Source organism: Diabrotica undecimpunctata, chromosome 4, assembly GCF_040954645.1.
Source record: "Diabrotica undecimpunctata isolate CICGRU chromosome 4, icDiaUnde3, whole genome shotgun sequence".
NCBI classification, from domain to species: Eukaryota; Metazoa; Arthropoda; class Insecta; order Coleoptera; family Chrysomelidae; genus Diabrotica; species Diabrotica undecimpunctata.
The window spans coordinates 46,849,961-46,873,922 of NC_092806.1; the positions used below are offsets into that span (position 1 = coordinate 46,849,961).

Sequence of the window (23,962 nt, forward strand, 5' to 3'; positions counted from 1 at the left end):
TTTAGAATATGTTTATTTCTTCGCCACATCCAACTTTTTGTGACTAAAGAAGAACTTGCCTTAATATCCAAAAATTTGATATGTTTATATTGAGATATATGATATGAGATATAAAATAAGATAAAGAAGCATGTATATAGTTAAAAATATAGCAATAAATATAGTAGTACCTATTAAAAGCGTTTCATTAATGGTTTATTGTTCTCACTAATATAGAAAAGTTTTGCTGAGTTATCTTTTTTTGCTTTGTTGTACCGAGTATTTCCAGGGTACAGAGTAATTCTGATTCTTCCTAGCATACGGTACACCCTTTATCTTACCTAATTTCTGGATTTCTACGCTTTTTATTTCACATTCACATAAATTGTGGTTGTGGGGTTGTTTCTTCCGTAACAGAAGGTAAGTTTGTTACACTTGAAATTTCCGCGGGAGCTATATGTGCTTTCTGTAGTTTTCCGGGTTTGACTCCGCGTTGAGTAATTTTGGTTTTGACAAAAACCATTATCTGGAAATTATAGGAATAACTCTGTTTCAATACTAAGGAATAACGAAAGCTAATTGATAAGATTAAAAATTAATAGAATGGAAAAAATATTACAATATTATATATACCCAAAGCACCAGGGGTTGATGAGATACCAGCAGAATTTCTAAAGTATGGGATAGCACTTCATTACCAAATATACCAGCTAATAACGCTAATATGGCAAAAAGAAAAATTCCAATAAGATAGAAGGAAAACATCATAATGCTCAAGCACAAAAAGGAGACAAAACAACATGTGTTAACTAGAGGGGAATATCATTAAGGCTAGGAATTTATCAAACCGATACACATATCCTCATCATAGATTTCCGGATGGCATATGATACCGTTGAGAGAAATCAAGTATAGAATTCGATGACGGAACTCTATATACCTAAAGAACTCATTCAGATGACCAAAGTTTGTATGGAGTGTGGAGTATATAAAGTACTGGTGAACAATAAATTATCCACCAGTTTTCAAATAAACAACGGACTCAAGCAAGATGACGCTATATCACCACTACTTTTTAATTTCCTATTAAACAAATGGGTGAGAACAGCCGAAATAACTGCCGAACGGCATAAGGCTCCAAGTTGCTGCTAGCATACACGGACATTATTTGAACGTTTTAAAGATCTAGGAGCAATAATTACGGCAATCACTGACAAAATAAAAAAGGGAATCCAGGCTGCAAACCGATTTATGTATGCAATGGATAAGCTTATAAGATCGAAAAACTTAACAAAGACATCAAAATCTACAAATCCAGTGTCAGGCCTATAATAATATGGATGCGAAACGTGGACGAAATAATTAGAAAAATTTTTGGACCTCATCACGATGTATTCGCACAATGATATAGAGTAAGAACAAACAGAAATAAAACAACTTAACGGTGATAAAGTACAGTCAGCCAAGATCCATTCAGGGTTGTAGCGGTACATGGTGATGATATTGAAACCAGAGCCGATAAGCATCGTACCAAAACCCTATTAAATCGGCTAAGATAAAGATCTTAAGAATGATAGGAGTCAAGACCCTTAGATAAATATATTAAAGAGTAAAGCATGAAAAGATCAGAAATACATGCGGAATGGAGCAAGTAGAAGGGAGAGACATGGACGTCATTTCTGTTATACGATATACTTAACCATATAAAAAGAATGGATAGAAATACAGTATAGCCCAAAATAAACAGTACTGAACTTGTAATTATTTTAAAAAATACATATTATTGACACTTTATAATATGTTCTAAATGAGCTCCTCCTCTCTCAAGGCAGACTTCATACCGATATTCCAGATTTCTCGTAATGTTATGGAATAAAGGTTGTCCCAAGTCCGCGAAGAAGGCATCTTTAACTCATTGATGTGGTGCCCGTTTAAAAGCGGCAGTTTTAGCCATGCCTTAAATGTATGCGTCTGGAGATGTTAAGTCTGGAGAACGTGCAGGATAGTGGAAGTCAAAATCGTGAAATGAATTTGTTTGAAAAAGTCCCTAAAGAAATTGACGAACTGCGACAGCAGATGGTAAGTTGTCCCATCCTGCTGGAAAAATTGGTCTCGAAATGCCAAATTACGTGCACGACAAAATTGACGTAGATCAGGAATAAAGCGTGTTAAAATTTATATATACCTCTGTTGATTAAGTGTGACTTGCCTACCATTTTCTTCGATAAAGTATGGATCAATGATTCCGTGTCCCGAAACTGCACACCAGACACTCACTTTTGCGCTATGTAAGAAACTTCATCTGGTCTGGCAAAGCCCAGAAATCGATTTGTGCGATGATTTACATGGCCTGACAAATGAAAATGTGCTTTTTTCAAAAATTTTCAAAAATTCAGGATTTTCATACTGTAGTGCAAGAATTCTGGCACATTATTCCACTCTACTGTGATAATCCCTGGGATGTAATTGTTGATGTACCTGAATCACATACGAAAATGCACCCAGCTCCTTTAGGATTCTTTGCAAGGAGGTTCGTTTTAAGCCAAGATGCAACCCTGTTCTTGTCTGGTTGGCTTTCGGACTTTCCAAGATTCGCTTAAAAACATGTTCATGGTTAAAGTTGTTGTTAACTGTCCTGGGACGCCCTGAGTTTCCTTTTCGTTGGCACAATACATTATCCGTATTTCTAAACTTTTTAACAACCTTCAAAATTACACCATTACTTGGAGAACGTTTATTAAACCGTTGTGTGAATTGATCACACACGTATTGTAGACTTGCACTATTACGTCGGCCGATTCCGTATGAGCGAAAATAATGCTCCACGAGAAATACTTTTAACAATTAGGCCTTAATAATTAATTGTTTAAGGATTACTTGACAGGTCTATACTAGTTAATTTGAATATGTCAGCGCGCACAAAGAGACATCTATGTTTCAGTTCTGTTTATTTTGGGCAATAGTGTATATTGGTGACAGTAGTTCTGAAAGACAACCCCACTGGCTGTCGACCATTAAGAAGACCTGCCAAAAATATAGAGATTGGCAATGTACCAGAAAGCAAGTTCTGAATAAAGACCTAACTTAGGTCTAAATGAAAAAGAGAATTTCCGCTGGTGAGGGGCCAGAAGGGGGATTGAAAGCTAACAGAAGGTATAGTCTTTAACGAAATAGGTTGAGGAGGAGAGAACTGGTTGTCTCAAGTTGGTCATTTAGAATTATGTCTGTGTTTTTTATTTTGTTAATTTCCATAGATTCTAACAAAGATAGCTAAAGTCCTTTATTTTGTATGTGAAGAATTTGAAATTCGTCATTAAAAGAATGATTATAATTTAGAAGGTGAAGTGCGTATCTAGAATATGTTTTCTATTATTGAAAGCCCTTCTATGTTCTGCTATTCGTTTGTTAAAATTTCTACCAGTTTGACTGATGTAAGTTTTTGGGCAGTCGCCAGATTTAAGTTTGTATACACCACTGTGGTGCTTTTTATTTTGGCTGTTATTGTTTTTAATATATTTATTTTGTGGAAGTTTTAAAAACAAAGTTTTCAGTGGTTTATTGTTACATAAAATGAATTTCCATCAAGTAACGGTCGAATCCATCACTTATTTTATAGAAACTCTTATATATATGTTCAATTATTAACTTTTACATTATTTTATCACTTCTGATGATATTTTTTATAAAGAATATGAATTTAAATATTTTAAAAAAAATTATGTCTGATAAGCAGCAAGAAATTCTTTAATTACAGAGATTAGAAAGAAAGTTACATCATCCAGATATTCAGCTATGTCCACTGCTATCCCTAGAGCATCACATACTTACTTTTGCAAGACTTTTGTTATTTTTAATGTCACTAGACATTAGCAAAAGTATACGGAACACAAGGAGGCTGATTTCTTAATGCAACATTGCGAAATTATAAACTATCGATGAGTTTCAGTTCTGGTTTGGGCAAGTATAAATTGCAATGTCCATGATAACTTGGTTCTTGAAGATGAAGAGAGCAATATACCATTTTAGATGAGCAAGTAGTATCTTTTAAATCATTCACAGGTTTCAATTTAATTTATATAGATGATAACGGATCTTTAATGAATATTTAAAAGAAGTCGGCATTGTCTAGCTTGTCATGATCTTAATCCAATCAGGCATCTATAGGACACACTGGGAAGATGGATTTGCGCACTGTTACCCATGCTAACCACTTGGCTGAGTTAAGCTCTGGCGCTTAAGACAATCTGGGATGAATTGGACCAACATGATGTTCAATGTTTAATTACCTTAATTGACAAATAAGATAAACATAATTTTCTTAAAACAGGAGTTTTTATTAACTATATTCTCTTCAGTTTTTCGTTTTCTGTCAGGTCTAGAGACATTGTAGACCAGCTAATAGGACCACTATAACCAAACCAATAACTGGAAAATCAAGGTTTAAATGTTGCGTGAAATGAAAATTTGTGCTGAAAATAATTTTCAATTGTTGCATGTGGATTATTGTCTTACTTTTTAGATGAAATAAAATTCGTCTGACTTTTATTTTATATAAATCTTCTAATAAAATCGAATAACATAATGAGGTATTTTTAATTACCTTTACATGTACATTAAGTTTGACCAATCACCTGGTATAAATAAGCATTATCTTTTTTGCTTTCAAGTTTTGATTTTGCTTGAGTGTAGTTAACTATATTCTATTTTATGCTTTACAATATGCTTTAAATGTTATTTTAATATGGTTTTAATTTAGTGCTTTCTGTGTTATTCTTGCTATCTTTACTAAATCAAGATTTAGTAAAATTAGCAAGAATATTTACGTAGAAGCAACATTGTCATAATAAATTTCTCTAAAGCTGGCATATCTACCTCATATTGCCAAATCTGGACTAAGACTATAATTTATTACAAATTTATCACCTACAAAAATTATGCTAATTCAAAATGAACTAATATTGATATTATCTCAAAGTTATTACCTGTGACATTTATGAGAATAATATATAAACAGGCATCTAAAAACTTTCAAACTAGAATTCCCATATTTGATTTAAAGAGATCAAATCAAAAAAATCAAGATCAAAAAAAAAGAAAACAGATCCTGGCTAGTTGATATGAATTCAAGCTGTCACTAAAAAAATTAAACAGATCCTGGCTAGTTGATATGAATTCATTGATTTTCGACAAGCATACGACATAATAAACAGACATAAATTGATAGAAACATTAAAATATTTTGACTTTTAAGGATAAAATAATACAATTAACTAAATCCCTCTGGAATGAAAAACAAAAGTAAAGTTATGATAGAAGGTCATGTCTCTGACAGCTTTAATATCACTAGAGGCCTGAGATAATCTAATATTGGAATGAATTCTAAGGGAAAGCCATATATGCACTAAAGGCTTAATCTACTACCATAGTCATCAATGTGTAGCATATGCGGACGACCTTGCCCTAACAACAAGAAGACCAAAAGAATTAAGAGAAATTTTTAAAATACTCGAAAGAACAGCCAGGGAGTATAAGCTGGAAGTAAATGAAGTGACAACAAAGTATATGGAGATGGGAGGAGAGAACATTTAGGACAGTTTTGGAAAGTATTTGCCCCAGACCACGGAACATAACTTTGAGATAGTTGGACAATTCAACTATTTGGGAGTAACATTAACAAATAGAAATTAAGAGACTCAAGAAATCAAAAGAAGACTGTCTAAATGTAGTAAAACTGCTGGAACTCTAAATAAGATGCTGAGATCAAAGAAAATATCCAGAGGAGCAAAAAGAAGAATATATACAAAGGTTATCCAACCAATGGTGCTTTATGCAAGCAAGAGCTGGATCTATAGCAAAACCAGAGGACTGAAGCTAGGAAGATGGAAGTGATATATACTCGGAAGAATATAATATGGGGTATAAAAGATGGGCATATCTGGAGAAAAAGGACAAATAATGAAATAATGCAAATAAATGAACAACAAAAAATGTCAAACATTGCGAAAGTTCTAAGACTAAGATGGCTCAGCTCTAAGTAGCTAGAATACATTTAAGGAAGAGTCACCAAAGTATTAATAAATACTGAAGCTGGCACAAAAAGGAAAAGAGGATGACCACGGAGAAAATGGATGGAATCAGTAAAAAAAGATTTTAGATTGTTATGAGTATAAAACTCTAGAAACATAAAGCCATTGAAGCCTTGGGCCTGTTTAAGCTGATGTATATCAATGATCATAACTGCATAGTACCCAACATCAAACTGGAGTTGGTTTTTCCTAACTGAAAATTGTATACCTAACAACTATAGTTTTGTATAATTGTATTGTTTATGTTTTGTTGGAATGTGACCCTTTGCACTCTTGTAACTGTTTCTTCTTTTAGGATGCCAATCATTATAGAGATCAGAATAAAGTGAGTTGTGTTTTACAATAACATAAGGAAACTGTAGAAAATTAAAATGTTGATATATTTAATTGTAAAATTATGTTTTATTATTTATAATAAAGCCTATTTTTTATTTTATATGTATATTTATTTATAAACAGGAAACTTAAACACCTATTCTAGTTAAAATGCTCTCAAAGTTTAACATAACTTCTTTCAATTTATTTCTGTCTTCTTCACTTTTTAAACTAACACAATACTCATCAAACTTTTTTTGCTGATAGTTTCTTAAAAAATGAAAAGATTTTCTAATAGTAGCACCTACATACAGTATATTAATAAATACGCGTTTGTCTTCAATTTCTCGAATAAGCGGAATTACAGATGTTACAAATTTATGTGGTCCTCTCCTACTTCGAATAATTCCTATTCTAGTGTGTTCATTTAAATATTTAGATACAAAGCCTGCTCTTATAGCAGCTTCGCCAAAGTCACCATGTAATTTTTTAACTTGTTTTAGAATACATGCATAGAGAGATGGTTCTTTTAGTTTTAAGTATGAGGAAGGTTCTGCTTCATTTTCATTAATTTCAATAACTATATACCTAGAAAAAAATTGTTTATAATAGGCAGTAGATTATACATAATTTTTACCTGTTTTTGTGACGAACCATTGTTCAAATTTCAGTTCACATTCATTTACTTTTGTTATATATTTTTAAGAAAAGTGTAAGGTTAAAAATTGTTGATAGCTGTCAAATTCAAACAAACCGGAAAATCAAAAAGACAACTGACAGCAACATACCAGTCGGATGTCGGACACTATTCAACTCTTCTTGTTCTACCACTTCTAAAAATTGGGAACAAATCATTTACATCATCATTAAAGACGGAGACAATTTCTGCAAAATTTGAGATAAAAATCAATTACATATTAACTTTGACCAAATGAAAGGCAGATATCGAACACGGTTTATTAATTAAATCTTGCTCAAGTACTTTCGCTTCCTAGAGCATCTTCAGCGGCATTTCGTCAATTTTGGCCTATCCAACAGAGAATGTCATAAACATAAAATTGTACTTGTACATTACACTAACTACACTACACAAGGACAAACAGTTTAAAATTAACAAAAGGCAAAACTATATTATGGTTGGCATCACAAGAGAGAATAGTCTTCTGTTAGTATCAACCAACCAACCAAGACTTCCATAGTCATTATTCGAGCATTCAACGTGATTCAACCTTATATCAAATTACATAGTAGTTAAAATTACAAGGAATAATATTTTAATACATCTGTGCATGTTCAAGACTACTTATTTACGAATCAATAAAAAAAACTTTTAGCATTAAGACATCTAAAAATTATTTGGGATTAAAAGCTTTATGGGTTTTTACACATTCATATTGGTTGGATTATAAAATATTTTCTTGGGAAAAATCTATAGTCATTATTCGAGCATTCAACGTGATTCAACCTTATATCAAATTACATAGTAGTTAAAATTACAAGGAATAATATTTTAATACATCTGTGCATGTTCAAGACTCCTTATTTACGAATCAATAAAAAAACTTTTAGCATTAAGACATCTAAAAATTATTTGGGATTAAAAGCTTTATGGGTTTTTACACATTCATATTGGTTGGATTATAAAATATTTTCTTGGGAAAAATCAGCAAACTTCCAAACAAATTATTTGGTTGACGGTTTGATATTTATGCCAGTAGAGCTTCCTTGGAAGTTTTTACCATTTGTCGTTGTCCAAAAAAAAAACATAATTGAGAAAATTTTGAAATGTGACAAAGGAACAGATTTAAATTATAATAATAATTAAGTATACATTCCGCTGATATTAAAACTGCAATCAAACGTAAAAAAGACTCCCTATGTATAAAATATAAAAACTTTTCATTCCAAAATTGCTAATTTTGTTTTTCGAAGCCGTGCATCATAAATACATGGTACTATAACCAATTGTTATACATATTATAAATTTAGTGTAATGCTACTTAAATCGCCACATTGATTTTAAATTCTTTTAATCTATAATTCAGCCTACATGTTATGTGAAGTATGTTACACAGATAATTGACCAGGGCTGAAAAAAATTTCTATTTCTCGTTGCAGCACCAAATAAAACTATAAATAATTATGGCACATTAACAAAGAACTGTTCTATTATAATGTAATGAAAATAAATTGAAAAATTGTTAATTGGCTCAACAAGAAATTTATAAGTTATGACGTCACCACAGTTTAAAATTCAATGTTTAGATAGCTTTATACTATTTAAAATAAATATTACGTTCATAAATAATTTGAACTCTTTCGTTTTCTTTATATGAATATCTTTATTCTTGTAATTAATGTAATTCTTGTAATTCATTGTAAAATATTCGGCACATATAAGTATTCTATATATATTTATAGGTGGCGCTTCAGACTGACTTCCTTCCAAGTCGATAATGACATTTTCTGAAATATCCTTTTTGAAACATGGCAGTTCCATGTGCACACTAACGAGAAGTTTTTCCCGTATTTAGTGTAATTTGCCAAAAGTAAAGTTTGAAATAGTAGTTTTTGAGTGCAAAATAAGTCAATATGAAGTTGAACGTTTCATACCCTGCCACGGGTTGCCAGAAACTTTTCGAAGTTGTTGACGAACACAAAATTCGTATCTTTTACGAAAAACGCATGGGTCAAGAAGTTGAGGCCGATGCTCTTGGTGATGAATGGAAGGGCTACATATTGAAAATATCTGGTGGTAACGATAAACAAGGATTCCCCATGAAACAGGGTGTTCTTACAAACGGTAGGGTCAGACTTTTACTTTCAAAAGGTCACTCCTGCTACAGACCCAGACGTACCGGTGAACGTAAAAGGAAATCAGTTCGTGGGTGCATTGTTGATGGAAATCTCAGCGTTTTGGCCCTGGTTATTGTAAGAAAAGGAGAACAAGAAATTCCCGGACTTACTGACACTACCATCCCACGTCGCCTGGGACCCAAGAGAGCATCCAGAATCCGTAAGCTCTTCAATCTTGGCAAAGAAGATGATGTACGTCAGTACGTAGTAAAGAGACCTTTACCCCAAAAAGAAGGTAAGAAGTTAAGAACCAAGGCCCCCAAGATCCAACGTCTTATTACACCTGTTGTTTTGCAAAGAAAACGTCATCGTCTTGCTTTGAAGAAGAAGAGGTGTCTTAAACGTAAAGAACAAGAAGATGCATATGCTAAACTATTGGCCCAACGTAAGAAGGAATCCAAGGCTCGTCGTGAGTTATTAAAGAGGCGTAGGTCTGCCAGTATGCGTGATAGTAAATCCAGCACGCATAGCGGTCAGAAGTAAATTGTAATTTTTTATATTTTAAGACAATGTATGAAATAAACGTTGTTGCTTAATGATGTGTTAATTTTTAGTTTGATATCCCTGTTCCTCCAATTGATAGCAGATATTTGAAGGATATCAAACTAGACTTTAATATACTAGATGTTATTGACAATAAAAATATTGCTTTTAATTTTTTAGGTAACCTTCAAATATCTAACATTTTTTTCTATAGGTACATAACATATAATCTTCAGGTATATTACATACATGGCAGTATGTGTATATTTATATATCTTATTTTTCAGACTGGTGTTTTTTGCCAGTGCCATTAACTTAGGGAAAAATATATTTTTTCCAGAGGTACACACATGTATTAGTATTGGACATTTCAGTTTTTAACATTTGTAATTGCACAAAATCAATATTTTTGTTTTCACATCAGTTATCAACATCATTGTTTTCAATGACTGATGTGAAAGTGGAAATATCTTGGTGTAAAGATTTTATTTGTCACATTTGTGGGTATTATTTTCTTGTAAAAGATATACCGTATTGTAAATGATATAAGACAAGATTTGTTGCTTGGTACAATTTGTTTTAGGACTAACGATTTAAATTTTGTGTAAATGTTCAATATTGAAAAATTTTTCAGGGCTAAACTACTTTTGTTGCAACGAAAAGTTTTAGTTGTGTATTATTAATCATCTCAATATATTTTACAACATATTTTCTAACATCTCATATGTACATGTGTTATAAATTTTACTGGTATATCAAAATATATGATTGCATGACTTTAATAATTGCAATTGCTCCTCTTTTAATATTGTCTAATTAGGGTTTGGTTCTATTAACTTTCATTTTATGGCATCTTTAGTCCTTTTCACTATTCTTGGAAATTCCATAGAATCATTTTTATTATGCCTTGATAATTCATATGTAACTTTAACATGTCTGTCATAATACTTTGTTAAATTTGCGTTTTTTTTCTGTTCTATCCTTGTGTTCTTGAATCCGTTTATTGAATATTTGATCCTTAAAATTTATTTTTAATGTATAGGTAATTTCCATCTACCTTTCGAAACATGGCTGTATCATAATATCTTATTCACTTTAAAAGTGTTTTTGTTTGTTCTTTTCCATCTTGATCATTATTTTCTTTGCTTCTATTACTATGTAGGGTTGGCTTTCATAATTACATTTCTCCGTAAGTTTATTACAGTAGCAATACCCTTCATAGACATATAGTACCTTAGGATCTCCCACCAGGTCTTCCTCTCCTGTTCCTTCAATGAATGTGCAACACAGTGATTCTTCATATTGGATGATTATCATTTTGCTGTTAAATATGGCATAACCATCTTATACTATGCTATCATTTTGTCACCACCTTTAGACTTTCACTAACGGATCCATTGTTACTTTTATCCTTTTTGTCATCCCAATCCATCTACATGTTCTCATTGCTGCAATAAGCATTCATTGCTTTTTTTAAATGCCCAGCATTTAGTACTATACATCATAGCTGTTATTGTGGCAGTTTTATGGTTTAGGTAACAAATACAACACATGACTTGCTTGCTTCCACTTTATCCATCCAATCTTAATTTTGCTGCATGCATCTCCATTTATTTTCCCATTACTCTGTAATACTGATCCTAGGTACTTAAAACTATTACCTTTCACAATTGCTTCACCATCTAAACTTTTTATTTTATTTGAAGTATTCCAAATACTTCATTTTGGTGCAACCCTACTTTTGTATGAAACCCCGGCACTTTTCTTATGTAAAAGTGGTTTCAGTTAAATTGAATAAAACTGCAAAGAGGTGTCTGGTCAGGCTGATCAAAAGTTCTCATTACCCCAAGACTTAGAAATCATTGCATTATATTGAAATCAATTGCTTCTGGATTACATAGGTTCAAAATGGTAGTTTTTAGTCCACTTAAACCATACATCTTTGTATAATATACAGTGTGCTATAAATGCTTCTTTCTCTGAGATACAGTGTGTTGAAATTTTTCTTTCAAACTAATGATTTATTTATTGTTATGAAACCGGTTGAGATCTGCAAATGCAATTTTATGAGGTTTAGAGGTCTTCATTGCTGATTTTTTCCATAGAACTAAGAATTTTATATTTATCATTGGCGTGCATATGCATAAAACTACAAAAAATTTTCAAAATGACCCCCTGAAACGTGACACAAAATTCAATGTTTAGTTGTATTTTAGTTGTTGTATTCATGCAAATATTCCTGGTGTATTTCTTACTTGTGTAAAAGTGCTACAGTTAAATTGACTGAAACTTTGCAGAGAGGTAGCTTTGGTCATGATGATCAAAAGTTCTCAAGACTCAGAAATCAGTTGTTTCTATTGATTGCAATATAGAGCTTCAAAATGTTGGTTTTAGTCCAACACTTTTCAAAATCATGAATTTGGAAATGTGCTGTCCCATAATATATAGCATCTGAAATTCAATAAACACGAATATAGTAACGGAATGACATTTCTTAATGTTTCTGACATATTCGTGTTTATTGACATTCAGATGCTGTATATTGTAGGACGGCACGTTTCCAAATTCATGATTTTGAAAAATGTTGGACTAAAACCAACATTTTGAAGCTCTATAACAGAATCAATAGAAACAACTGGTTTCTGAGTCTTGAAGCGCTGAGAACTTTTGATCATCATGGCCAAGGCTGCCTCTCTGCAAAGTTTTAATCAATTTAACTGAAGCACTTTTATATAAGTAAAAATAAGAAATGCACCAGGAATATTTGTACAAATATGACAACTAATGAGGCTGAGAGTTCAATTTTGTGTCATGTTTCCGGGGGTAATTTTGAAAATTCTTTGTAGTTTTGCACCTATTTAAAATTGTAATACTGGCACTGTCTGTTATTGTTTTGGTTTAATATTATTGTATTAGATAGTTCTTGAGAATGCATTAAAGAAATGTTAAATTTTTTTTTCAAATATTTTTTGTCACAAATTAAACAAAGAATGTAAAAATTATTTTTCATTTGAAGTATCTCAGTGGCGTACCATTTTTTCTTTGAAAAATTAAGACCATTACCCGTATGCACGCCAATATAGAATATAAAATTATTAGTTATATGGAAAAAATGTGAATTAAACCTCACCAAATTTCATTTATGTATCTCAACCGGCGTCAGAGCAATAAATAAAACATTTTGACACCCCGTATCTCGGAAAACAAAGCATTTTATATAGCGAAATGTCATTATATTTTCATGCATAGTCACTCCCTGATAGTAACACCCTGCATAATATACAAATATGTATTATTTAAATGAACTAAAACCGACAATTGATTTCTGAGTCTTGGGACAATGAGCACATTTGATCAGCATACCTCTCTGCAGTTTCAGCCAATTTAATTAAAACCGCTTTTAAATAAGAAAAGTGCCGGGGTCACTTTATTAGCATTTTACAGATTCTTTGTTTTGTAAGCATATTGCTTGGACAAAATTTGATGTCATTTATCGGATGGTGATTAAACCAAATCTACAAAATCACAGCTGACAAAGAAAAGAAAAAGATTTAAAAAATGTTCATTCCCAACACGGGTTTTCAGGAAACTTTACAATGCTTCATGGGTGTCATCTGTATTAACATTTCCACAAAAGAAAAGTTTCAAGTAATTCAATCTACTTAAAAAGGAGTTTTTCTTCCCAGATAGAACATATAAATGAAAGCCACCTATAAATTTTAGTGAATAGTTTCTGGTTTTATTTCATAATTGCCAAATATTTCACTTTTTGTTCCAGATTTGTTGTTACTATCTGAACAAAAGTTTAATGATCTTCGGTATTTTTCCCGTTTTTTTTTTTGTGGAGTCATCAGATCAATTTATAAAGTATTTTAATATTCTAAACTGAAAAATTAATGTTTATGTTTAGTATGCAGAGAGTTTAATACGTACATAATCGTATCTATAGAAAGTGCGAAACAATCCTCGGAGACGATCAGTTTGGATTCAGAGCCGGCATGGGAACGAGAGAAGCCCTGTTCAGTTTACTAGTTCTCGCCCAAAAATGCTACGACCAACAGAAAGATATATTTATATGCTTTATAGACTTCGAAAAAGCATTTGATAGAGTAAGACACGACCTACTATTAGAACGTTTGCAAGAAGTCGGTTTAGATGGAAAAGACATCAAATTCTTAAAAAACTTGTACTGGAACCAAAACGCCAGAGTTAGGATCGAAGGTTCCACATCCGCAGAAGTAGAAATTAGGAGGGGAGTTAGACAAGGATGTGTTCTGTCGCCTCTGCTGTTTAATCTTTACTCCGAGTTTCTATTTAAAGAAGCATTGGAGGATTCCAAGGATGGAGTCAAGGTGAATGGCGTAAATATCAACAGTATCAGATACGCCGATGATACAGTGTTAATTGCGGATTCCGACGTAGGTCTATAACGACTCATCGACAAGACCAACTCGACCTGTGAGCAATTTGGTATGAAAATAAACATTAAAAAAAACCAAAGTGATGTCAATCCGAAAAAACCAAAACGTACCTCAACCTTGCACAATAAATGGGCACATTTTAGAACAGGTCAATAGATTTAAGTACCTGGGATGTTGGATCGATAGCAGCCTAAATCCTGATCTAGAAATAAGATCGAGAATAGAAGAGGCCAGAAAATCTTTCGAAAAAATAAAAAAACTGCTTTGTGATTCTCGAATGAAACTCGAATTTCGACTACGTTTATCAAAATGCTACGTCTGGTCGACTCTTCTATATGCAGTTGAAACGTGGACCCTAAAAACATCAACCGTAAATAAATTGGAGGCCTTTGAAATGTGGATCTACCGGAGAATGCTCAAAATTTCATGGACATCGCATACCTCAAACGAAGAAGTGCTGCATAGAATAGGCAAGGAAAGAGAACTTTTTAACACAGTAAAAGTTAGAAAAACATCATACCTAGGCCACATACTGAGAAATAATAAGTACCAATATGCCCAACTTATAGTGAAAGGAAAAATCGAGGGAAAGAGAGGCCTAGGAAGGAAAAGACTATCGTGGCTCAGAAACATCCGACAATGGACAGGGCTAAATTTTGAACAGCTGAAGATAGAGAAGATTTTAAAATTGTAGTAGCCAACCTCCATTGAGGAGAGGGCACTTTAAGAAGAATGCAGAGAGTTACTATTAAAAAGTTGATCATTAACATTATCTTCAGGAAATTGTAGATTTACATTATTTTGAAATGCTCTTCTGAAAATTTTATTTGTCTAGTAGGTGGTTTTTCCATTGGACTCTTTATGTATTAAAAATGATTTGATCTTATTTTAGTGCTGGTTGAATTCATTTTATCAATTTAAGATTTTTTATCTATGATGTTTTTTGTCGAACTTCCAATCTCTTCTTCCTTCGATTTTATCATGCAGTATTTGGTGTAGTAGACAATCTTTATCATTTAATTATCATAATTATTGTGTCCAAAATGTTCTGCTTTTCTGAAATTTACTGATGTAAACATTTCTGGTTATTTTCCCGCGCGTTCCAAGGGCGTATTATTGGTAATCCGATATTATTATTATATTACAAATAAGGGCAGAGGAGCGAGCTCCTATTATGCCCAAAAATCAAAAATAAAAAACATCCTTATAAAACTAATACCAATTATAAAGTTAAGTAAACATAAACAATTAAGTATATCATACAAAAGTTGAATTGTGAGACAATAAATAAATAATGCTGTCCGAGAAAAAAAAATAAAATAAACCGCTATCAAGTTTATTTTTAAAGATGTTAACATTAGTTGCAGATATGGTGTCTTGATCCAAATTGTTCCAGATATTAAAGATTCTATTTGACAACAAGTTCACCCTGGACCTTGCAGTAGTTTGTTCCCTCTTTAATTTGTATCGATGGCCTCTTAATCTTTCGTCTTAATTCAAAGTGAATATGGTGCTTAGGTTCCCAAAATTATGTTTTAAAATACGGAAGGACATAATTAGATCACCTCGAAGACGTCGCTGCTCGAATGTCGTAAGATGAGCCATGGATAATCTATCTTCATAGTTAGGTCTTATACGGCCGTATGCCAGTCTTGTGGCTTTACGCTGAACATTTTCAAGTAGGATCTTATCGCGAATGAGATCTGGATTCCACACTGGTCCGGCAAACTCAAGAATAGGTCTAACGTATATTGAGTAAAGATTACTAACTTAAAGTTTAATGTCCCATACACCTTAAGCATTTGGCGCTAGCACCACATTCCGACGATTAAGCATCACCGCCATACAATATACGATAGAAGACATAACAACGTAGCATTCTCATTCGTAACTACACATTGAATGTCATGTTGCAACGTATATTTCTCATGTGATTGCAGGCATTTCTTGCTTTCTCTGTTCGAGTTTTGATCTCCATTCCCTATTTAACATCTTTGAAACCTGTTCTATGAGAATGAAGTTGATATTAGAAAGGGTGTCAGACAGAGATGCATTTTATCTCCGCTCAGTAGTCACTCACCCTCTAGTAAGAGTCATTATAACCCAAATAGAAAAAAAATGAACGGTGTCTTTAATAATAATCTACGATTTGCAGATAATACGGTTCTATTCGCAAGTAGCTACAAACAACAGAACTCATGGGTCTTTGTCCAGGAGTTAATGCAAACAGGCTGAAAGTGATACTGCAATTGAATAGTTAGAAAACCTCAAGAAAGAAATTTGACAATAAAGAGACCTAGTGCGAAGTTCAAGAAAAAATAAGATAAGAAAATTATTGAATGGCAAGAATGTAGGTTGGGTACAGATCTTCCAAACTTAGTTCTTAAAAAGGAAGCGAAAGTAGGATATAATAGAGCTCTTCGAGAGGTTTTGTAATAGGCGCTCAATGAGAAAGCAGTCCCAATGAAGATTGTGAGAGATATGTGTAATGGAGTAGCAACTAGCGTTAAGACCGTGTGGGAGAAACTGATAATATTCATATGAAAGTAGGATTGTGTCATAGCTCAGTGCTTAGTTCTTATTTGTTCTTGTTAATGTTGGATCAGATAACAGAGAAATGACTGAATAACATTATCTGGTACTTAATATGTGCTGATGATGTAATGTTCGTGGAAAATGCTGAATGGAATTTAGTACCAAAACGGGGACAGCGTTTTGAAGAAACAAATTTAAAACTTAGTAGGCCAAAAACAGTACCTACCACTTCAAATACATAATGATAATGAATAATAAAATGAACATTTTGGATGGTGAAATGATTGTGAAAAGTAATAGTATTAAGTATCTAGGATCGATATTACAGAGTAGTAGCGAAATATATGAAGATGCATGTAGTACAGTCATGACGAGATGGATCAAATTGAAGGTGAATGGAGATTTGTGACAGAAAAATTCCATTGAAATTGAAAGGAAAATTCTATAAAACTACCATGAGACCAGCCTTAATGGATGGAACTTAATGTGCAGTTAAAAAGAAAGAGAAATAATGAATACATGTGACGGAAATGATAATGATTAATTCATCAAGTTCGGCGTATATGCTCTCAATAGGTGTACTCCTAAATGCTCGTAGTACGATTCTTAGACCAGTATTATGAATTGTATCTAGAGAATTTAAAATAGTTTTTGTGGCAGAGGAATAAGCGATACATCCATAAAATAGTTTAGACCTGATTAACGATTTGTATACTAATACTATTGTGTTTTGGTCGGAACTTCATTATACGTCTATGTCATTTCCTGTTTGATAATTTATAATTGCTTTATATGTTCTCGCCATGTTAGTTTGTTGTCCAAATGCATTCCTAAAAATTTAATATGAGGATCTACTGTTATTGGTTTTCCATGTAACGGAAGCTTTGGCTTGGTATTTATATTTGTCGGTTTTGCAAAAACCATGACTTTTGTTTTTGTAGTAAAAAATTCAAAGCCAGTGTTCTGAGACCATGTTTCCAGTTTATTTATAAAGTTTTGTCAAGCTTTTTGAATGCTGTGTTTCCTGGCAGTATTAAAGGCATTTTTTAAGTCAAAAAATATCGCGGTACATTTTCTATTAGTTGCAAACGATTCCATAATGTCGCTTTCGAGTCCCAGAATGTTATCAGCCATTGATCGATTCTGTCTAAATCCATTTTGCTCAGTAATCAGTTATCGTTTTTTTTTTCATTGTCTGTCATGAAGGAAACACTGCATCCATATGAAATTAAATATATCATTGGATGCAGGGTTTCCTGGGTAGATAAAGTTACGAACAATGAAGTACTGAGAAGAATAGGTAAAGAGAAGGAAGTTGAACTTACAATTAAAGAAAGAAAGCTACAGTATCTCGGACATGTGATGCGGGACGAGAAGTATGGCATCCTGCGACTCATAATGCAAGGAAAAATAGATGGCAGAAGAAGCATTGGAAGAAGACGAATTTTATGGTTCAAGAACCTGAGAGAATGGTTTGGATGCAGCTCAAAACAAATATTTAGAGCTACTGCCTCAAAAATTAAAATAGCTATGATGATTACCAACCTCCGTAGCGGAGATGCCACCCGAAGAAGTTTGCGGATGTCTTCGTAATTAACTTGTATTCTGAAATTTTTACCACAATGGTTTCGAGATCTGTTTTGAGTGGTTAATGGTTTATTGCATTTTTGACCAAGATTGCCACTCCTACACTAGCGCGATTGGTGTTTGTTCTATCTTTACGAAAACAGTTGAATTGTTTTGTTGAGTAGATATTAGAAGGAGTAACATTAGTTTCTTGTAGGTATATTATTACTGGGGAGTATTCTGATTGAAAGATTTGGAATATAGGTAGGCGATGGAATAGTCCATCAATATTCCACTGTAGTATAGAGCTGAAAATTATGATTAGAGGATAATTCACTATCTGCAATGTCGTTACCTAGGTAGTGTTGCAATTTATTTTTCAGTCGGGTGAAACGATGTTTCGTAGTTTTGTCGGATATGTATGGATAAGATATGGTTAACAGATTTATTAGGCCAAGAAAATCGAATACATATACCTTGAGAATTTCTATAGGTGATTGACTGCCTTGGCTATTTTTAGTTAGCATCATGAGTTAATCATAGTTTAATAGAAATGATGTGGAGTTTTCATGAATAATTTAAGAGAATCAGAGGTTGGTGTAATGCTTTTGGATTTTTTTGATTTGCATTTTGTGAGATAGGGGTGGGGGAATAAATAATTGAGTATTTGCATTAAAATTTTTGATAGGGGAGATAATGTTATCTCAATGCTTTTTTTCACGGATAAACAGGGTGATTTTTCGTGATTTCAAGTGAAGCTTGTTTTCTTCAGACCGTTTTTCAGTTTTAGTGGAAATATTCTCATCGGCAATTGTAGTTCATTTCATTAGGTGGTTGTAAAATTTCTGGATTAGAAGAAAATGAAGATGGTTTTGGAGTATGTGTAATATTTGGATCACCTACTCCAACTTCATGTAATTGGCTATCAATATCGATAGAAGACTGCGAATGTAGCGTTGAAATAGGATTTGGTATAGTTGGGCCTGAGTGGTTGATGGTATACGGTTGATGTTTGGACAGTTATTTGAAATATGGCGTAATTGCTTACACGTATAACATGTCAGATGATCTTGACATGAAAATTCTGTAGGTGGTGTTTTCTGCTGGCGTTATAAGTCTACTAGCTCGTAAGATTTCTCCTTGCACTACAATAGAACCATATTTCTTCATAAATTCATCTAGGGTGAATTTACTATTTAGATATATATATATATATATATATATATATATATATATATATATATATATATATATATTCTGTTATTGGATAAACGAGAAAAAAATAAAATATTTTTTCGTTTAATTAAAATGTCATAGCTGAATTAAATAATCCTGAAGAAGGGCGTTATTTATAGTACTAAGAATAATCGCTTGATCTTTAGTAGGAAACTTCTGCTGTGAGGCTGTTGAGGAGTAAGATTTGCTTTTTAAAAAGACGTTCTATATAGTGACATACCAATTAATTATTTTTCACAGTATCAGAAAAATAGTACCTCTCTGTCCCAACAAAAAATAATACTGGTTGTTGTTTATTATTGATAAAATTATAATTATTTACGATCGATGAACCATTCAAAAAACTAATAAATCCACTTTAGAATACGATTTTAAGTTTAACTAATAAGAAATATTTAAACTTACAGTCTTAAATAATGTTGCTACACTTTAACTGTAATTTATAATTTAGTATTCGCAATTAAACACAAAAATATCAAGAGCCGAGACAAACGTACAACTCTTGTACTCTTTACAACTTTTGCCAGGGCCGTACTCCTCATGTTCAGTTATTTTTTTATTAGAAAAAAAAGTCGCATCCACCAAAAGGTTATTAGCGACGGAACAAAATATAAATAACAAAATTTAATAACTACAGATTATAGAAAATGTTTATAGATCTTAAATATATATTATAGGTATACTCCTGACCTAGAGCTTCTGCTAGAGAGTTCGAGATATTGTAACGATGTCTTTCTTGATCATATTTACCACAATTTATTAAAAATATGGTCTGTAACTGTTAATCGAACGTTACACTGATCCTATATGGGTGGGTTATTATTTGTAAAAAGGTAAGAGTGTGTTTTGGTATGTCCTAGACGTGGACGCGCAAGGACAATTTGTTCACGCCGGTTAAGCGACGATGAAATCCACTGTGAAACATTACTCATTTATAGCTTCGAATTAGTTCGAAACTACTCATTTCGCCACAAATACAACACTTTATATTTAAAAAAAGCTTTTATGTCACTGGAAACACACTTGTCTATGGGTTCCGGATAATAGCTTAAAATTGCCTGTCGTGCAGTCCTGTCAGCTTCTTAGTTTCCCGTTATTCCGACGTGTGAGGGTACCCACAAAAATTGAACTCTTCTTCCATATCGATGAGCTTGGGGCAGCTGGTGTTTTAGTAACTTTTCAAAAGGATTTTTCGGAAACATATGTTTTAATGAGTTTAGAGAGCTAAGGGAATCTGTTATGATCAGGGCTTTTGTGAAGGTAAGCTCGTTAAAAATTTTTATAGCACGCTAGAAATAGTTATATCGTAGAGCTCAGCTGAATATGTACTGCATACTGGGGCTGTGGGGCTAGACGTAGACGGAAAAAAAGATTGTTTTCTAAGGAAACGATTGATGCCCCCACTCCGTCTTCGGATTTGGATGCATCTGTATAGATTTTATAGTAGCCGGGGTACTTTTCTAAGCGGGCTGCGAAATTTAGCCGAATAAGGGAATTGTTTGTACTGGATTTATCGAAATAGGCCAGAGATATATCACAGATTAGTAAATCGATCAGCTAAGGCTCAGGATATTTAATATCCGAGGAGAAAACATCCGGAAAATTAGTGTTTAGATTTTAGAAGTATGGATTTAATTCTTTCGTAATATGGTTTTTTAGTATAGCAAATATCTTGGAATTTGTTAACATATTTATTTGTAAAAGTATTTTGATATATTGGTTTTAAAATATTACAAGCTGCATGTGAAACTGCGAGGAACATGCGGCAGTGATGTAGCGGTGGTTCTCCTAAAAGAGCATAAATGGTGGGTACTGGGGAAGTTGGAAAAGTCCTTTTTATTAATCTAAGACTTTTATTATGAATTACATCTAATGATTTAAGAAGAGATTGATTAGCAGTGGAATAGGCAAATTGCTCCACAATCTAGTTTAGAACGTATTAAAGATTTATACAGAAGAATTAGAGTGGATTGGTCTGAGCATCAGTTTTTGTTACAAAGAGATCTTGGCACATTTAATCTTTTATTACAGAAAAGGATAAGTTGTGAGTTGTGATCTTTCCATGTAAGCTTTGAATCAAAGATTAAATCCAAGAATTTGTGATGATCTCTAAACTCCAGCTGTTTCTCATAGATTCTCAGGGTTGGGAGTTGTGGCAAGGAGCTTTAAGAGAATACAACTCTTATTGATTTTTCTATTGAAAATTGAAAACCTGTAAGGTGCGACCAATTTTCGAGAGTATCTAAAAAGTTTGGAAGAATTGTGGACATTAAGGAGATATTTTTGCCTTTAATAGATACCACTAGGTCGTCAGCGTATGACGGGCTTGTAGCGGTGCTTGAATATTTTTAATTATATCATTTATTGCCAATAGAAATAATGTTGGACTGAGCACGGACTTGGGGTGTACCATTTTCCAAACGATAAATATTTGAAAAAATATTATTTATTTTCACTTGAAAAGATCTGTTGTTTAAAAAGTTTTGGATGAAGACAAGGGAGTGACCTTGAATATTCCAGTTATGAAGTTTTCTCAAAATGTTGTAGTTCTAATAAATGCACGTTCTAAATCAAAAAATACAATAACGCATTTTTGGTTTGTAGCAAGAGCTTGTAGCGTTATAACTGCTACATTGCCTGCTTTCTTTCTTATGTTAATATATTTCGTTAATTCTATTCTCCAATTTCCATATCTTCTGTCATAATTCATATTCTTCTATATCCTCCATTGTATCTCTTATTTTTCTATATATTTTCTCAGATATAGATTGTATCAGAATTATGTCGTTACTTAATTGATTCATTATTCTCTTTTCATTTTTACTGGTATTTGGTATAAAAACCAGTTGGCGTCCAAATCTATCTTCTTTATATATATATATATATTTCAGTATCTACCTTTCCTATTTTCTTAATAATCATCATTTTTATCTTTTACTCAAGTTTCTAAAAAATGAATTTTATTTTCATCTCTATTTCTGTTACTTTGGAACGAGAGGTGCCATCTTTATTCTCTGTTTAGTTTAATGCTAGAGTATTCTGTGATGCTAGTGACAAAGACTCCTTTTAATAACCAATTGTTGTGTCGTCTCCTGAATTAGGAGTCAACCTCCGGGATACATTTCTCAGGTGCGGGTCAATTTATATTAACATCTAGAAGACCAACCGGCCTGAGAATGGCACTATCATTCCAATAGGAGAGTTGACTCCAGGGCAAGAAAATCCACAACTCACAACATGGCTTGCTAACAACCATAACAGAAAAGACCAGGATAAAACCTAGGATTTGGTGACAAGCATTTTTCCTTACTATAATGTAACACTGTAGCAAGAAGTCAAATAATTTTTATTTAAATTCAATATAATATTTAAACATGTATTTTTCTGCCCTTTTTGTTTAATATTTTAATAAACATGTGTTAATTTAACTGTGTATTGTTTCTTCTTTTTACTTGTTTGTGTGTGTTGCTCCAGAGTAGGCCATATTCACGTGCTGAGTGAGCTAGCCAGGGAGTGTTTCGTATAACGTCTAATGTAGCAATTTTGCAATTGATACATTAGGGGTTATGACGTTAAAAATTGGTCCCAACGGGAAACGATTTGTCACTCCAACGTTGTTAGTGATGTTAGTCGGATTGTAGCAGCAAACTAAGGTTTGCGGTTACAAGTTGACAACAGCAGCTCAACGTTGGGATGTTACAAATTGAGCCTCGAAGGATTACAAATTGGCACCCAATGAATGTTCGTTGGAACGTTACAAATTGGTGCCTAACGTTACAAGCTTCATGTATTTCACTTTCCAAGTCTAAAATGTTGTCCGATTGTGGTTGTGGTTGACCGATCTTTTCTAAAGCCATTTTGCTCGGAGATTAAGAAATTTGAATTTTCTAAAACCCATAAGAGCCTAGAGTTGAAATATTTTCTAGTAATCTGCACGCTGTCGATGTCCGAGATATGGGTCGGTATGATTGTGGATCATATTTAGGTTTATCAGTTTTTAGGAGAGGAATGACTACTGCCCTTGACCAAATATCTGGCCATTGGTGGCGGAGCCAAATTATGTTAAATATGTTTAAGAGACACGTTATGACTAAAACAGGAAGATGTTTCAGAAATGCTGAAGGAATATCATCAGGTCCGGGACTACAATCCTTCAGGTTAAGAAGAGTTAAGTTTATCTCTTGAAAAGAGATAGAATGGTTTAAGGAATTACTTTGAACTTCTAATGGATGTACGGGAGTTTGTTCGGCGAATTCTTTGACTTTAAGAAAATTGGCTGTATACTGTTGTCGATAGATTCTCCCAAAAATGTTTGCAATATCACTGTTTGATTTTATGAAATTATTATTTTCTTTTAAACCCTTTAAATTGTGTGAAGAGTGTACACCAGATATTTTTCTAACTTTGTTCCAGACATCAGGGAGAGGGGTATTGAAATTAATTTTCATTGCTTGCTTTTAGCATTTTAAACTTTACTTTATATTC

General features: G+C 32.9%; 2 protein-coding genes and 1 long non-coding RNA gene across 5 annotated transcripts in view; 2 read left to right on the forward strand and 1 right to left on the reverse strand.

Moving 5' to 3' along the window:
- The window catches only part of spn-F (C2H2-type zinc binding domain-containing protein spindle-F), a 34,527-nt gene extending 28,026 nt beyond the window's left edge, over positions 1-6,501 (forward strand). The window contains exon 4 of one of the 3 annotated variants that reach the window (XM_072529431.1): positions 6,361-6,501. In XM_072529431.1, coding sequence (XP_072385532.1) covers positions 6,361-6,411 — 51 coding nt within the window. In that variant the 3' untranslated portion in view covers positions 6,412-6,501. Of the gene's footprint in view, positions 1-5; positions 196-6,360 lie in introns of those variants that run through there. The other 2 variants (XM_072529434.1, XM_072529435.1) reach the window with 2 other exon arrangements.
- Positions 6,444-7,162, reverse strand: LOC140439489 (uncharacterized). The gene is made up of 2 exons (XR_011950638.1): positions 7,018-7,162; positions 6,444-6,968 (listed from the first exon to the last, which is right to left on the reverse strand). It is a non-coding gene; the product is annotated as an uncharacterized lncRNA (long non-coding RNA).
- A 1,677-nt stretch (positions 7,163-8,839) lies between these two features.
- On the forward strand, positions 8,840-9,775 carry LOC140439490 (small ribosomal subunit protein eS6-like). Its single transcript, XM_072529436.1, has one exon. It carries the CDS (start codon positions 8,973-8,975, stop codon positions 9,717-9,719), a length of 747 nt encoding a protein of 248 aa, XP_072385537.1. The 5' UTR covers positions 8,840-8,972; the 3' UTR covers positions 9,720-9,775.
- Positions 9,776-23,962: the final 14,187 nt, after the last annotated feature.

What these genes read in the sequence shown, in the direction of transcription:
- LOC140439490 (XM_072529436.1), top strand. Translation starts at nt 8,973, where the DNA reads ATGAAGTTGAACGTTTCATACCCTGCCACGGGTTGCCAGAAACTTTTC.